Here is a 17,132-nt window from a genome sequence, read left to right on the forward strand (position 1 = left end):
ATCGCTGGTGCCAAAAGGGGACTAGCGTGATCACCGGATGCGCCAACGTGAAGATTCACGTTATTCATGACTCAGCCATCCAGGCGGATGTTTGCCAAGCCTTGGCAAAGCGTTCTTGGCTAAGCTCTTCATAACGGCCCGAGATAAAAAGAGATATGTTTCGGGCAATTGTATGCCCGGACTCCGGAGTAGGAGCTGCGGACAGTGGATATCCCCATTCGCTTTGAACAACTACGGAGTATTAACTCATTGGTGTTCATTCTTGTTATACAACCCCGTCCGTTTCGGACTGCGCTTGTTGTTGCGCGGATATCGTTAAGCCTGTGTGTCGATCTCTCTTGGGGCGTATACGGTGCCTCTCCCTCTCTCCGCGGGAAGCCACAGTGGCTATCTTGCTCTTCCCAGTTGCTGCATTTCACCCCCTGAGAGCTACATCGGCTTTTCAAATCCTTCTGCCATGAATGCTACAAGATTAGCACTTCTAGCTACTGTGCTACAAACACTTCTCCTTTGCCGCTCAACCTTTGCTGCTGTCACGAAGGCTCCACGAAAATCCTGTACCATATACTCCCCTACCAATGGAGCCTACTTTGATCTGAATACCATATCGCTATCGCCGCCAGAAGTGAAAGACGGAAAAAAGGTTAATATTAAGGACAGGGAGGAGAGTTGGCATGCTAAGGGATACGATTATCCCGCAAACTTCACGATAAATATCTGCGCTCCAGTTATTGAAGATTTGAAGGACGTGGTTGGAGTGGAGGAGTCAAGATGGGGGAATGTTAGCGCATACTATAGATTGGACGGGAAAACATATTCAATAGGGTAGGTGGATGATATTAAATCAGAAATTTGGGAAAGGATAGGAAGAGGAGATATAGCGCTCTGTGCTCATATCCAATGAAACATGCTAAAAATTATATACTCTTCAGACAACAGCAATCCAGCCTCGTTTTCCGTGGTCGTAAACTGTCACTCAACTACACCGATGGCTCTCCCTGCCCTGCGTCGAGTACATCGAATATCCGGACTCGCGAGATCGTAGACTCTGACAAGGACAAGGACAAAGAACATGACCGGGATAGTGATAAAGATAAGGACGGAGATTCCACTCAGAAGACTACGGATTCGTCCCGGCGAAAATCTACCCTCATGTCCTTTTTATGTGACCGGGATCTGGTTTCTCCAGCGGCTACGGTATCATTTGTTGGAGCACTAGATTCCTGCGCCTATTTCTTCGAAGTTCGAAGCGCTGCCGCGTGTGACGGTGTCGCGCGCTCTGAGGGCGGGCTTGGGCCCGCTGGTGTCTTTGGTGTGATGTATGTTTATATCGATAATTGTTGGGCAAAATTTGATTTTGTTGAAAGGCATAAATACTGACCCAAGTGTTTCGTTATCATAGAGCATTGATCGCCGTAGCAGCATACTTCTTAGGTGGCTGTGCATATCAGCGAACTGTCATGCACCAGCGCGGATGGAGACAGTGCCCAAATTACAGTCTTTGGGCTGGTGCAGCCTCTTTCTTACGGGTAAGTGTACTATTCATGCCTTTAAAGCGATCATTGTTCGGACCCCACGCACGCCGTCGCACGGGAAACGCATATTCGCCCATGGGCACACGGAGAAGTTTTTTGTTGCCTGTTTCACGGCTTGATTGATCTTCTTTCATTTTTGTTTTCTTTACAGGCCCGCTGGATGGGACGTGGTGTGTGATACATTATAAGTCAGCGGACTCGCTGGTTTAGCTTTCTCCCTGTAATCGGTTTATCCCTTTAAGAAATTTCCATTGCATCTATTACCAATCAGCCTACTTTTGTTGATTGGGACTCCATTATTCGGGAGGATCTACCTATAATCAGACATCCCGAAGAGCCGTGGTACCTAAATACCGTTTATGCTAGCCTTTATTCCTTTTGAAGTCTAAAATGCCCCTTCAAAGAGAGGCGAGCTACTCCATATTTTCAGTATATTAGTGCTTCCTCTATTTCTTGTCTCTTCATTTCTTTCGCCCCACTCTTTTTCTTATCTCCGCCAAGTCTTCCACTCCCTTGTTCCATGGACCTTTTCTGCTAGGTTCTGTTTCCACAAAAAGATCCTCGATTGTCAGCTCATCCCAATCTTCAAACGTCCCAAACAAAAGAGTGAAACGGTATCAAGCACTGACCCAGCATCTATTCCAGGACCTCTCTATGATCCTCTGCTCCTCCCTGTCCCGCTGCTTCCGCATCAGCAAATCCCCTGCCGGTTACTCGCGATTTTCCAATGGCAATTACGACGCGAACGAAAGGCATGGCGGAATTATCGGAGTCATTGGCGCCTGTGCTGGCGCCACCGGCGCGCAGAGGCGTAGGGGGCCAGATGTAGATGCTGAAAATCGGTTGATTGACCAGCTTGATGAGGAGTGGGATGTTTGATGATTGATTAATTTCATTATTTCATCTTTACTTTTTGATCAATGGCATGCTAGTGTATATCCTCAGTCCTTTTTGAGGTCTTCTCTATATATACCTATATTTTACTTTGGCTTATCAAACTTGGCAAATTTGAAATGTGTGATGATGGGTTGATTTCTTTTCGTATGTATTTTATTATTATGGCTTTCCTTGTTTGGGAGATGGGTTTATTCTGCTGTGAAAAATAAAAATAAAAATAAAAATAAAAAAAAATAAAATAAAGAGATAGAGTGAGAGTATAGGAGTAACATATCAAGGGTCGATTTCACAGCCATGAGCCCGTGATATACCCAGAAAACCCACAACCCAGCAGAAAGAGAATTCAAATACATTGACGTTGAAAGCGAAGCTGAAGAAGGGGTAATAGCAGGAAGTATTCCTTGTAGTGAAAATTCAGGTGGGCGGTGAAAGGGAAAATATGAAATATGTCCGTAAAATGTTAATCGGGAACAGAAGGAACCCCTAGCTCAATCCACCGCTTACGCTTACTGCCATGTGGTATCAAAAATCATAAGAGAAATGTAAGCATATTGATATATGATGTGCTTGGTAGAAATCAAGGTCGAAATAAGTCCGCAAACTGCAAAGGAAAGGGAACAAAATATTGTACATCTTGTTCCACTTGAGTTACAGCCCTTCGTTCACGCTTTCAGCCTGCTTCGTCTGTTAAACAACATAATTCCATCTAAAAGATCATAGTATCACCAATGTTCAGACTGCATTTTTCAGACCTCAGACGCCGAGGTTATACGAGCCAATCATGGTGCTCACCGGTGAATATGTTCCAGGGTTAAGCAAAGGCTCCATCCTCGTTTCTGATGGCACTGCCACCTCTGCTTGGGTGGAAGGAGTAGCTCTGATGCCTGCTCCAATTTGACCAATGGGTTCCAGGTTGAAAGGCAGGAACCAAGCGCTGGGTTGTACAAATTCACCTGCCCATGCACCGGCGTCACCTACAATGTTGAAATGGGAGTTCCATATCTCTGAAGAAGGATTTGATTCCGTCTGCGTTGACACATCTGGAACTGTGTCCATCCTTGGGGGTGGGTTGATTGGTATATTACTTGGTGTAGATGCGCTTAGGTCGAGGCCGGCATAAGCACCGTAAACTAGTTGGCGATCAAGTTGTGGAAGTTGGTCGGGGTTGATGGAGAAGTTATAGGTTGATGGATTGAAGTTGGTGGTTTGGGCTTGCGGGAACATAGTCTGAGTATTGAAATTGAAGTCTTGGGGTTGAGTGGGATTTATAGGTATATCCATCAGGGGCTGTTGTGGCACTTGCTGTGACTGGGATTGTGGTTGCCATTCAAGTTGTGGCTGTAGCTGTGATTGGGGTTGTTGAAGTGGTGAATATCGATTTGCAGAGTTTGACATGCTCTGACGTGATTGTCGTGGTTCTGTACTTGAATTTGTCCGTCTCCTCGGTTCCTTGCGCGAGATTTCTGGGTGTAAAGGAGGTGATAGGCTGGCAAAGAAGTCTTCGACGCTTTGAAGATCAGACTTTTGTGCCATCACAGCCTCTCCACCGGGATCCCTATGGGGGCGAAATGGTGGATCTTCATAATGAAGGCGCGAAACACCGTGAGGATACTTATCAAACCAATCGCCGTACTGGAATAATGAAGCATCTTGGTCCGAAGAGTTGAAATACACCCCTTTCATGGCAGCGTCCGCGAATTGGCGATATCGATCTTTGGCACTCTCGACCATATAATGGAACATTCCCCAGTACCGTTTCATCTTGTTCAGGTATCTGTATGTATGGCGGAGATTCTCTTTTGATGTCGTTTCAAGTCTTGAATTTTTGGAAAATATGCCCCAGATATGTATTGTGCTGGCGGCATATGCGGAGTAGCCAGCAAATGGAACTGTTAAATTATAACCTGACGCCTGATTAATTAACATAGAAATATGGCTTGCAGCTTCCACAGCTGCGCGACCAGCATCGCTAAGAAAGAGTTGAGGGATATCTTTCGGGGGTTTCCCACCAGGGGATAGTGGAATTGCAAATCGATTTAAGAAGAGAACATTTTGGTGAATAACTATATGTAGAAATAGGAATTGGTTTGCGGTCTTCTCCGCCGAATGGTGACGCAAATTCTCCAGAGTAAATGCTAAGGTATTAGGAAGAGATGCAGAGAAATCTTCCAGCTGGTTCTTCAACTCTGTGTGACCAGATTTTGGATGCCAGAGGGGAAGAGGGTCTTTGTTTCTGCCGCCAAGGTTAAGGTAATCTACGGCCCGTCCCCAGAGCATCAGGGCACGGATCGTATACGCAGAGACTCCCATATTCTCCTTCGCGTTGGATAATTGTCCCACTCCTTCAGGAACAGGATTAGGCACCGAACCATCGAGGTCCTCTGTTGGCCCAGGAATCTCCAATTGAAAATACGATTCTTTAATGGGAAGTTGTATCTGCAAGAACTTGTCGTTACCGCTGGGTGGCCTTTGGCTGCCAGACGAGTTGTACCGGTCCATCAAGATACACGCCCACATTGTCCGTCGTCGGATTTCACGATCAGTAAAGCTGAGCTCCGACGCTTTGCTATTGCCCCGGGGATCATGGTCGAGTTCGCGATGAAGCTGCAGGGCATAAGCCATTCTCAACGCTTGGCCTCCAAAAGACCAACTCCGTCCGCCATGACAGGTGCCAAATTCATGGAGTCCCAAGATAAGAAACACAATAAGGATGGTAATGTTAGGCTCATCATGTCTACTAAGTGCAATATTCGCCGCAGCATTCGCCCAATTTTCTCCGCGCAAAAAGGCCGGCTCCGTATTAACAAGGGGGTGATTTGAAAAACGAGCAGAAATCGCACAGATTGCCAACATCAGAACAGGTGGAACATTCCCTCTGTTAAGCTTGCGCATAAAGCTCGGTTTATGCAACAAGAGATAGGACTGGCCGTAGACGCAGTCAAAGAAAACTTCTGCGAGATGTCCTTGGAGTTCGGTAGAAGGAAGAAACTCCGCCCCCTCGTTATAAAGTTTATTCTCATCAGGAATTTGCCATTGCCAGGAGATGGGGAAGTCATCGGGTGCGGAGGCTTTATTCCCTTGCGTCCATTCATTAAGGACTGCATGGAACGCCTCATCTGCTGATCTCTTTTTGTGGATTGGTCTGGACCCGCGAGGTGTTTGTCCCGGCACGGTGGGTTTGACTACTGCCCGTCCAATAGCAGCCATATCTCTCGGATCATTTTTGGGGATGGTTTTGATAACTCTCTCCTCCATTCTTTTCAGTCGTTTATCCAGCATAGCCATGTAATCTGTGCGGGGTGCGGCTTTTCGTGTGGTGACTTTATATACACAGGGAACTCTGGAGCGAAAGCAGTGCTTGCAAGCTGGCTTCTCTCCCGAACAGCGAATTTTCTTCCTCCGGCACGCGATACAAGCGAGTGGTAGTCTTTTGCGCTCTTTCCCTGCCTTGGTTTTCAGTTCACTCCAAGGTCGGGGATTTTCCTTGTCTACCGGCTCATTGGCTGATGTAGAACTTTCCTTTTTGGCATCGTTATCGTCGTCATTTGCAGGAACTTGATTCTGGCGTCGAGCATCTTCTTGTAGCCGCCCTCCCTGTTCTTTCCAGCTGCCACCAGGGTTCATAGAGCCCATCTCCCCCTCCATTTCGGCGTCCAGGTGGGGAAGAGAATGCTGGCTGATGGATGCGGGTAAGGCTATGCTGTTGACATAAGGATCTGGTATATCAGATAGTAGCTGTTGGGCTATATATCCGAAAAGTGAGGTATGCTTGGACTGGAGGGGCTATCGTAGCACGGCGCATCGAAGAAGGGGAAATGATGCAGATGCTCCGGGGGGAGTGTGAACGAGGGGAATCGTAGTCAGACGGAAAAGGAGAGACCATCTCCAAAGGTGAAATAGGAGGGGAAAAGGAGTGAGAAGAGGAGGGTGGACCTGAAGAATGAGAGCCAGAGCGAGAGTGAGAAGTTGGAATCATAAAAGAGTGGAGTGAGATTGGAGAGTTGGCATTGGGCTAAGGCAGGTCTGGGGAAGGAAATTCTGGGGTTTGTCCGGTTTGCTTGTTTGGTTGGTTTTGGCACGGCTTGGCACCATAGCACAGCACCCTGGCCAGTTTCAAGTTCAGTGGGCCAACTACAAAGTCTGCAAAACACTACAGTTTGGAGTGTTAGAGGTGAAATAAAGGGGGGGGGAATGGAGAGGATTGCTTTGAACCGTACAATATTGAACAATCCTCCTTCTTTCTTGGATTTCTCATTAGTCGGCAGATAGTTCTTTTCCAGATCAGGAGGTTTCAAGGCAGACTCCTGAAGATGATCACCATAGCATCACCATAGCGGAGAGGATTCGGAGCCTATTTCCACATACACGCATGAACAGCACCCTAATGACCCTGAAATATGCCGATCCTCGAGCTTCTGGAATAAGCGGGGCTAGGTTGGTTCCCTTCCCGTGCTTCCCTTCGCTTTTTTGAACCCATTTCTCTTATCTTTTTAGTAGAATAAAGTTTCTGATGTGAAAAGAAGACGCAAAAAAGAAGATATCCCCGTGAATGTGTTTCTTATTCAATTATGACAAGGCAGAGGTGATAAGATTTTGTTGAAGCCAACCTTTCTTCTTTTCTTGTTTTCTCTCCTAAAGCAGAGAAATTTAACCCCAAGGGACAAACGAGGGATAACTAAGACTAGGACAAAGTGTGGCTGGGACGTTAACAGAAGGATATACGACCAGCGGGAAATTGAGAGGGTAAACTGTAATAATGATGTGTTTATTTGTCCATGAAGTTAGTCCTCTTGTCCTACACCTATCTCTGGGATATAGTTGACATAAGTCGGAAGAAATATGTTGACATGGTTTGCGGGGTAAGTACAAAGTGCATTAATCTTCACGATCATATGTGCAAGTTACTCTGTATGTGGGAGAACAGATGACATGTGTGCGGCTGCCACCTGTGTAGGCTTGCGGCTTTCAATGGGTTCTACTAAGTCCGTTACATTTCAAGTTTCATTCATGCGGAGAATTAATTACGGACATTTAAACGATGAGGATTGGACATATATCTCTCTATCGCTATATTAACCCCTTGAAGAAACAGATCGAAACGAAATAAGAAGTAAACGGGAAAGATAAACAGCCAAGCTTGTGAATATATGTCAGAATGACGGTCTATCTCATCCATACATCTTTTGTTCTCTTCTCTTCCAGCTGCTTGTATGGATTTTGAAGGATTTCTAGGGTGATGGTGTTGTGTTTATGATATGCACGTGGGCAATCTCGGAAAGCGGGCTTATGCAAAGGTTGGAGCAACTACAAGACATATTTCAATGGGGCAAAGAGGGTAGACCTGTGTATGGTTGACCTCCGATCAAGTTTGGCGGGAGAAATATGGAACCTCTCTCGTTCATCTAACCCAGCGGCATATTGGGATGATGTAGAAATGGTTTAACCATAAAACATAGATATGGCGAAAAGGGCCGTTTTTGGAATAATTTGGTACTTTCATTTTCATCCTTTTGTCCTTTGAGCATTCGTATTTTTCATCATGGCCAAAGGGCTAATTGTTTAGAGAGGGGGGAATGATATTATCAACAAGACGCCTGGGAGATGTCCTAACGTTCTAAGCTATTAGTCGGTAAGGCAATGATTGAATCAGGTACCAAAATATGTTGTCAGATACCTCTGCCATAATTGCCAGAAAACTGTGGTTTCCACCAAACCTAAACCAGTTGATATGTACCGTGGTTTTGTGACAAACTGTCGGACTAGGAGCTCAGTTACCCAAACTTACTTCATCCGTGTTGGTAGTAGTCGCCTGTGAAACATGCGCTTGTACTCCCCTCTTCTCCCCATATGCTTCTTTTCTACTGGTTGTCCTTCAACTTAAAAACGCTTGGTTTTCAGTTTACAAAGAAATTTCTGATAGAGTATTAGAAAATATAGTCAACATCCAAGGAGGTGAATCTTATTCCAGTGATCTTCGCCATAGATGAATCTAACCTAATCTAGCTTTTAGAGTTGGGTGAGGATATTTAGAGGGGTTACAATAAGCTTAATGTTAGCTTCCCAAAGCTTAAACGAGTTTAAATATTTTAAGGTAGATGGACCCACATTCCCCGCATTTCTTAACTAGCGCGGGCCAAAGTTGGCAACAGCAGCAACATCAACGAGAAAAGTATGTATGTATAGCACTACTCACCCATCAGGGGAGATTGTTGGATTTACTTGATAGCCATCTCTTCGATGCCAGTCACTCACTCCCCCTCTCCCTCGGCCAAACTCTCAAAATAACAACTAGAGTTTTTATGTTGACCTCTTCCTGCCAACAGTCTTGATTCAAAAACCTCAATTTTCCTGAGATGGAAAATGAATTCACAGAAATCAAAAAGTTTATTCTTCACACGTGGGTAAGAAAGAATAACTAACACGATGAGTTTCGTTACCAGTTATGAATTTCCAAGAAAGAAAGGACAATAAGAACTTCATTTTGGTATTATAAGTTTAGTATAATGATCATTAAGCTATCAGACGGTGGGAATTTCCAGCAGTGTAAACCTAATGCCAAAGCTTGTTCTATAATTGGGTGGAACAGGAAGATCGCATCTATCCAGTTCAAGACAAAAGAAAGCCAAAAGCCTTTTCAACATTCATTGGGGGCAGAGGCGCAGATAGTGGTAAATTTCGCGATGAACTACCCACATACACCGTTTTTGGGTATTTACTAATCACCCAGTTCTGTGATATAGGATCCCAATTTGATATATCACGTCGAGCTAACACAGCTTTCCAGACCTTGGCTTCACCGGGAGCAATAGTGAGCCTGTCGAAATTTCGAAGGACTACTTTGGCATCGTTGGGACCGCCCAAAGATACATACTAGATATGAAGAGTCAGTGTTTGGTATTTGCATCCTTTATTTTAGCTTTAGAGTACAATAGCTGCTTACAAGTTGAGGGACTTCATCACCAGGAATATCGCCAGTGTTTGTGATGGTCGCCGTAATTTGATATAGGATATCATAAAGACCAGGGTTTCCACCTGGTCCTCCACCAGCTGGAAGAAGGTCTTGTGCTGAACCATCAGTAGCACCGGGCGGGACATTGTCACTTGTAAATAGCCCGTAATGGGGATCCATAGTGGCTTTGGCGGCATCAGATGTATTTAACCATGGGTATATGTAGAGCGGAACACGATCCACGTCCATGGGGAATAAATAGGAGGACAAGTTTCTATCGGGATCCTCAAAATTGCGAGCCGGTTCCGTTTTACCGTCTGTGGGGATATAGGGCCGAGACTTCACGGGTGAAATATCTAGATCAGAGTACGAAAATGTGCTGTAACTTAACCCAAATCCAAATTCGTAGATTGGGGATTTGTTGGCCTTGTCAAATGCTCTGTAGTCGATGAAAATTCCTTCCGTGAAATCGATCTGAGGTGCGCCGTTTCCCGCATTTGGCTCCTTTAAGATGGGTGTGCCATAATCATCCGCTGTTTCGCCCCAGGTGAAGGGAGTTTTCCCTCCTGGATTGATGTTTCCGTATAGTATATCCGCAATTGAGTTACCGCTCTCTTGGCCAGGTAAACCAGCCCACAAAATTGCCGTCACATTGGGATGTTCATTCCACTTGCTAACCAAGACGGGCCCTGTGCTATGTATCACAACCACGGTATTGTTACAATTTGACGCCACGGTCTTGATCAATTCATCTCCTCCTTTCCAAAGGGTCAAATTTTTACGATCCCCTTCATTCCCATCCACAGAAATATATCCTTCTCCAGAACCGGCGTTAACAAAGACTAGAGAAACCGTGGCCTGAGAGGATACTGTTTTGATCTGCGACAACGCCCAATTGTGAAAAATCGGAGCCACTATGCCCTCACCTTTGGTGAGGATCACATTCTGAATAGCTTCTGCAGGAGTAACGAGATATGGGAAGTCGGCAGTACCGCTTCCCCATCCCATTGCCAATGTGCCGCTGGCGCAACCTCGATCAGGACAACCATTCGGCCCGAATATGTTAGGGCCTGCATCCTCTCCAATAATGGCGGTGGTTTTTTCCAAACCAGTGAGAGGGAGACTCCCTGTGTTCTTAAGCAACACGACACTAGCTGCTCCAACTTGTCTGATAATATATGCATGTCTTGCACGAACGTTCACTCTTTCATTTACTTTGCCGTAGCCGTTGCCAACCAGGGCATGTTGATATCCATATTCATTCCGAGTCCAAGAATTGAAGTTGACGGGTACCTCTTCCTCATCGCGGCCAACTCTGAAGTAAGCAGCCATAATCCGAATGGCCATATCATCCGCTCTCCATTCAGGAACCGTGCCATTCGCAACTGCAACAGTCAAGTTGGTTCCCCAGAAGGATCTACCAGTGCCAAATACCGTATCACCTGGCATAGACATGTCCAGGCCGGCCAGAGCAGAACTAACACCACTATGTTGAGCTTGCCAATCGCTCATAATGAACCCCTGGAAGCCAAGCTCAGCTTTTAGTAGCTTGTTCTGCGTGTAGCTGTTTGCGCAGCCGTAACTGTTGTTAATTTGGTTATAGGAGCACATAATAGATCCTACACCTGCTCTAACAGCGTCTGCAAAAGGCCTATTATAAGTGAGCCAATGTAATTGAAGTAACTGTTAAGCGACACTCACCAGAGATATAGCTCATGCATCGTTATATCATCAATGTTGGAGCTCGAACTTTCCGAAATATTGAAACCATAGCTTCGAGCCTCAAGTGCCTGGCGGAATCGTTCCTGCTCGTTAGCTATGAAATGTTTAGCACAAGCAACAACACCGGCGCTTTGGATCCCTTTAATAGTTTCTGCAGCAAGAAATCCTGAATTGACAGGATCAGGGCTGAAGCCTTCCCAATTTCGCCCCCCGTCTGGTGACCTGCCCAATGGACCAATTACAGGGCCTAGAACAACGTCCACACCCTTATTTCGATGTTCCTCCCCTATTGCCCTCCCACGCTCGTAAGCGAGTTCTTTGCTAAAAGTGGCAGCGACATTGACACCTGCGGGGAAGGCGGAAACATAATCGGCTGGTTTTTTGTCAGAGAGGAGATGTTACAAAGGTCGAGAGGTGTGAGTGCTCACCAAAGCGAATTCCAAGAGGCCCATCTTGCAAACAGAGAGAGCGGAAACCAAGGCGGGGAATTGATCCTGCCTGGCCTACACAGCTCTCTTGCATCCACCTAATGGCAGGTTAAATCAACGAACTTCACAGCTGATCTTCTACCCAAAATAATTTCCCGCTGCGCCACCGGTGTGTTCAAGGGTGTGTCTGTCATTGGTCTAAGGGACCGGACGTACCCTACACCGGTTGTCAAATTGACCTTCTCGGCGAGGGTCAATTGAGATACAAAATCACGCGCCTTTTGAACGGCATCTGCCCAACCTCCCTGGCCAGACGCCCATGGAGATGGATAGTATGGGGGTGAATGTGCAAGAAGCTCCTAGTTTTGCAACTGAGTTAGCTATCCATATTTGGTGTGTTTTTAGCTCGATTTTATAAAATCCATGAAAAGCACAATATACACAATGTGAACGAATTGTACTACTGTCAAAATGAACAGTGGGAAACAAATCAGGGTAACAAAAGGCGGCAAACAAAAACACGTATCACAACAAAACAACGCATATTCAGACTTGGGGAAGAAATATACAGACAAACAATCGAACTGTGACAAAACCTACCTCTGCAATGGCAAAGTTAGCAATGGAAATCACCCCGAACTGAAGCCAGCCAGCCCTCATAGCGATATACAACTTCGTAATGGCGAAGGGGAGAAGAGTAGTTTGCTCGCTGGCAGCAATTTCATTCCATGACCAGCAGGGTGGACAAGCACAAGAGGAAGATGAAAAGACTGGGAGGGGAAGTAAGAGTTGGAGAAGGAGAGCCGGGAATTCCGCGGGAGACCTCGCTTATATTATCCGGTTGAGACCTCCGGCGGGGGAAGGGGGGGTGGGGGAGGGGGGTCGCTTTGGGAAGCTGCTTGGATGATCAGCACGCAGACAAGGCAGACGAGCCCCGAGCGCGCCCCGAGCTGAGATGAGCTGAGCGCAGCTAACCTGGAGGTTGCTGGAGGCCTTGCTGAAACTGGCCTTGAACCCCCCTCTGCTGTTTTGTTGACCATATGTTAGTTAGCTAATGTAAAGTTTCAAGCAAGCGAGCAACCATTTCAAAATATCTTCTTCAATTATATAACTATCCAACTCAACACAGAATCCATGTCATTCAATTTGCAGTGATAAAATGCAAGGAACTTTGTAGAAATAAAGGGGAGAATTGGACTCACAGTATTCATCATTAAGAGGCAAGAAAAATCCCACAGTTTCAGAGACTGCCATATTGTTTTCATGTATCACTAGGTCATAGACCCCGTGATCAATTTTCAACAGGATCAGCTACCCACGAAATTCAATCAAATTGACCAAGTCAGAAGAGAACTTGGCTAGTTCTATCTGACTGGTTTAGTTAGAGCTGATTAGCTAGAGAGTTCCTCCCATAGTTACCTGGTTAGTTAACCGTTGTCTTCTCATGTTATTGACTAACTAATAACTATGACCTCATCCCGACCCAAGTTTCCATCCCTCGTTAACTCTGGTTTCGCACCAAGCGCCTCAACCACCCAACCACCGTAAACCACTTAGAAGTAAATGCCGCCAGGGAGGCAACTTGACAAATGCATTGCCATCACCCTATTATTCAATATTAGTAGAATATCGTAAAAGCGATTGCTATCTTATTCATTCCAAAAAAGAAAAAAAAAAAAATGTCGCTCCTTCAGAAGTTCCAAGACTCGATGGAAAGCGTGTATGGGAAGTTCTCCGATGTTTCCGACATCACCCAATGGACACCTCCCCCAAACTCGGGAGGCCATCGAGGCCGCTATCTCTGGAAAGATGCCTTTGGCGTTTTGAATTTCCTGACCCTTTTTAAGGAGACGTCGTTAACAGCAGACAACAAGGCTGCAGCCAACAACTATCTGCTCTTTGCCCAGCGCCTCATCGCTACCGTCCACGATGTCTTGGGCAGTACTCGGGATGGCAATTCGCGACTCCCTGACGCAACTGACGAGGAGCCCCTGAGGGGCGGTTTGCGGATCGGAAAGGAAGAGGAAACAGGTCCCAATGGCGACGGCCAGTATTTTCATTATCTCACTATGTGGATGTTTGCTCTCAACCGAATGTCGATAGCAACTGGGGATCCGTCTTACAACAGACAAGCTGTCTCCCTGGCAAAAGCCATCCATCCGCACTTCTTCCTCAACCGTGCTTCAGAACGGCCGCACATGGTATGGAAGGTTTCCATGGATCTGTCACGCCCACTCGTTGCTAGCGAAGGGAATCTAGATCCAATCGACGGTTACGTGGTTTTCCGTCTGCTGCAAGCATCCGCTTTGAAGTACGGCGATGGGGCAATTCTCGAGGAAGAAATTGGCGACTACAAAAGGGTGATGACCCGTAAAGGGGATTACTTCGTGACGAGGGATCCTCTCGATCTGGGAATGACGCTCTGGACGGCTCACTGGTTCGCTGAGAGGGAAAAATGGGCTCGTGATCTGTCCAACAGATGTGTTGCTCAGCTCCGTAATACTCACTGCACACCCGATCCGGGGATCTCCCCCAGGATAGTGATCTTCTAGGAAAAACACTCGAGACTTGGTTTGCTAACTTTGCCCCTTTCCGGATCACAGGTGGGCTATTCGATGAGAATCATTTCCTAGAGTCGAACCTGCAGTTACGTCTGGCATTCAGGGAGTTCGGGTCGTGCCTCGGTATAGGCTGCCTAACAAGCGCAAAATCGAGCGACGTGGCAACACAGTTGAATGCTCGATCAAATGAGATAATCACCCAGTGGCAAAACTACATTTCGTCATCACTGACTCCAGACGATCTAAAGCCTATCACCAGGGTTATGTATTCTACAGCATTAATACCAGGAGGTAAGCAGTAGCAGCTATGGCACTATTATGTGGTCCGTCTTAAGAAAAGTGCATAATTTGTTAGCAGGTCTAATGATTTGATTTTGCATATAGCTTTCAAATCTCGCTATCTGGGTGATGAACCAATTGATCACATTTGATCTATAGGTTCGAGAAAATGAAAGTTCACTATGCACTCCCTTTTCGAAAAGTGTTTTGATAAAAGCTATGTTTATTTAGGTAATGAGCGGGCGAGGGCGAAATGTCCGTTTAGGAAGTCTAGTTGCGAAACGTAAAGGGCAAAAGTGTCTATAAACTCCACAACAGCAAAACAATGTTACATATATATATGGATCAGGCGGCACCAATTCCATACGGTATTTTCTTATCGACCGGGTATTCCAACAATGCTTCTCCATGGTTCTAGCATTCCGGGGAGGAAGTATATAGTGTATACTACACCGAGAGCAATAACCAAGCCAGTTACCTAAACACATTGTTAGCAAACTGAAGACTATTACGATAGATCGACCGATGTTGGAACGTCGAGAAGGTATTACCTTTTCAAGCCACGTGTGAAACCACATCGCTGTCATAAGCAGCATCCACCAGCTGAGACTAGCAACAGCTAGCACGAAATATCGTCCCCATCTTTCTGCGTATGGAAACTCTTCGACAGTCCCGTGATATTTGTCCTTACTGCCATCCATCTCCCCTGCGGATGACGACCCGCCTTGCAGCTCAAGGAGCAAGAAAGCGCTCGCAAGAACAAGCATGAAAACGTGTCCACTGACATCGTGGCCGCCAGTCCAAGCCCCACCGGATGCCTTGCATGCCGTGGCCGTCAATACCACGGCCAATTCAGATATTGGATTGGCGGATGACGGAAAAGGCGCTTCACATCTACCCCCGGTAGCAACAAAACTGCGGTCGATAATACCAGGACCAAAAAACCATTGCGTTGTCAACCACCAGGATGTCGTCACAAGAGCATAGCGGAAAACAGCCTGTCCCACTCTCCGTAGTCGAGTGTTAGGAGACACACACCTGCTGGTAAAGGCTGGCTGCGTCAAGAGCAGACATATGAAGGCTAATGTAGTCCAAACCCAGCCAATCTTGACGAAGTATACATTGAATATATTTTTTTTTCGCGCAAAATAATTCACCGGGTCTAGGTCTGCGTCTGGTGCATGAGTCGATAACGAGGACAGGTTGGCAGAACGTTTTGCGGTTGGGGATATCAACGAATACAAAGAGCCCAGTAGAAGGGTCAACGGATAAAGAGTGAGCGACAGGGGCTGTAAAAATAATGGTCGCGAGGATTTAAGATCGGAGGTTGATGACTGGTTTAAGGACCGGTTCAGATGCACTGCATTCGTTGATGCCATGACTATCGTTTAATTCACTAAATTAGCTGCGTATAGAGACAAAGAATCCTCTATTGAATTGATGGTGCCTTTTCAAGTCTGCGCCTCATGCCACGACTCACCACGCTCCTCTACACCCAAAAACAGGGATGGTTAGATTTGATCGGAACAAGCTCGACATGCTTTCAACGTTGATGACGTCGTGCTAACAACCACTAATTTGCTAACTAAGCAAACGTCACGTGAGAACATCGCGGAATTCTAGCAGCCGTTCTGTAAGATGGGTGAGACATTCGGCGCTCGGCAGATATCTAGCGCCTGTGGCGGACTGTACTACGGCCCAACGTGCTGCGTTTGCATGCGGCTTACTGGGTTTTTATAAAAAGGAGAAGATAGCCGATATACGAACGGGGCTGATATGGCCAAAATAGGGCACGAAATAGGAAGGCGGTGAATCCAAAATAGGTAATCCTTTAGTGAGGCAGAATAGTGATCGTATTGAACTGACTGACTGAAGTCCAACTCCCTCAGTGAACAGAGAATTTCACCCCTCTTTTATAGAGGTGGGAGATGACTGATATCCTTATGCTCATACTGCTCATTTTACATGCAAATGTAGACTGTAAAAGCAAGCAAAGACATAACAATGGGAAAGATATCCCTCAATAGAAGAACTATCAAAAAAGGCAAATTCTTTGAGACGAAAGCTGTTGGTAAGCTGCATGCAAACGCAGCATGTTGGAACCATGGTGCACTCCGCCACAGGCGCGAGATATATCGCTACGGCCGTATCGCTGTATCTAACTAACCTGTCTTACAGTTTTACTTTCACCTCAAAAATTTGCCTGTTTCGATAGTTCTCCTATTGAGGGATATCTTTCCTATTATGTCTTTGTTTGCCCTTTCGGGCTAGATTTGTATATAAAATGAGCAGTATGAGCATAAGGATATCAGTCATCTCCCACCTCTATAAAAGGGGGGTGAAATCCTCTGTTCGCTAATAGAGGACTCAGTTGAATTCGATCATTATTCTGCCTCGCAGAGGATTACCTATTTTGGATTCACGTCTTCCTATTTCGTACATTATCTCTTCTAGTTCGGCTGTATCGGCCCATTTCGTATATTGGTGATCTTATCCGTTTTATAGTTATGAGCCCAGGCGACTCCCGCTCGCCATCACCACACACCTAGAATTCTTCTAAGAAGGATTATTCACCTACTCTATTACTATTCTTTCAAACCCGATAGAATTCAGCTTATTTCCAACCGTGGTTGAGCTGTCAGCACGATCAAACCAGCACACTGTGGTAACCGAGATATCACTCAGTGCCCGGTACAGCTTTAGTAACCGAGATATATCGGTGTCAGTGTCTCTGCGATAACAGAGATATAAATCGGTTTCT

General features: G+C 46.0%; 5 protein-coding genes across 5 annotated transcripts; 2 read left to right on the plus strand and 3 right to left on the minus strand.

Annotated features, from left to right (window-relative positions):
• Positions 1-457: 457 nt before the first annotated feature.
• Positions 458-2,414, plus strand: PAAG_01796 (hypothetical protein; the record flags this gene model as incomplete). The annotated part of the gene is made up of 4 exons (XM_002795862.2): positions 458-825; positions 933-1,319; positions 1,403-1,529; positions 2,181-2,414. 4 exons carry the CDS (start codon positions 458-460, stop codon positions 2,412-2,414), a joined length of 1,116 nt encoding a protein of 371 aa, XP_002795908.1.
• Positions 2,415-3,185: 771 nt separating this feature from the next.
• On the minus strand, positions 3,186-6,077 carry PAAG_01797 (hypothetical protein; the record flags this gene model as incomplete). The annotated part of the gene is made up of 1 exon (XM_002795863.1): positions 3,186-6,077. The coding sequence occupies one exon, from the start codon at positions 6,075-6,077 to the stop codon at positions 3,186-3,188; it is 2,892 nt and encodes a 963-aa protein (XP_002795909.1).
• A 2,961-nt stretch (positions 6,078-9,038) lies between these two features.
• On the minus strand, positions 9,039-12,191 carry PAAG_01798 (beta-glucosidase; the record flags this gene model as incomplete). The annotated part of the gene is made up of 6 exons (XM_015844450.1): positions 9,039-9,302; positions 9,373-11,032; positions 11,083-11,476; positions 11,532-11,629; positions 11,748-11,890; positions 12,132-12,191. The coding sequence occupies 6 exons, from the start codon at positions 12,189-12,191 to the stop codon at positions 9,039-9,041; spliced, it is 2,619 nt and encodes an 872-aa protein (XP_015701454.1).
• Positions 12,192-13,210: 1,019 nt separating this feature from the next.
• PAAG_01799 (hypothetical protein) lies at positions 13,211-14,523 on the plus strand (the record flags this gene model as incomplete). The annotated part of the gene is made up of 3 exons (XM_002795865.1): positions 13,211-14,027; positions 14,135-14,383; positions 14,477-14,523. The coding sequence occupies 3 exons, from the start codon at positions 13,211-13,213 to the stop codon at positions 14,521-14,523; spliced, it is 1,113 nt and encodes a 370-aa protein (XP_002795911.1).
• Positions 14,524-14,747: 224 nt separating this feature from the next.
• PAAG_01800 (hypothetical protein) lies at positions 14,748-15,750 on the minus strand (the record flags this gene model as incomplete). The annotated part of the gene is made up of 2 exons (XM_002795866.2): positions 14,748-14,849; positions 14,923-15,750. The coding sequence occupies 2 exons, from the start codon at positions 15,748-15,750 to the stop codon at positions 14,748-14,750; spliced, it is 930 nt and encodes a 309-aa protein (XP_002795912.2).
• Positions 15,751-17,132: the final 1,382 nt, after the last annotated feature.

Source organism: Paracoccidioides lutzii, assembly GCF_000150705.2.
Source record: "Paracoccidioides lutzii Pb01 unplaced genomic scaffold supercont2.4, whole genome shotgun sequence".
Lineage (NCBI taxonomy): Eukaryota > Fungi > Ascomycota > Eurotiomycetes > Onygenales > Ajellomycetaceae > Paracoccidioides > Paracoccidioides lutzii.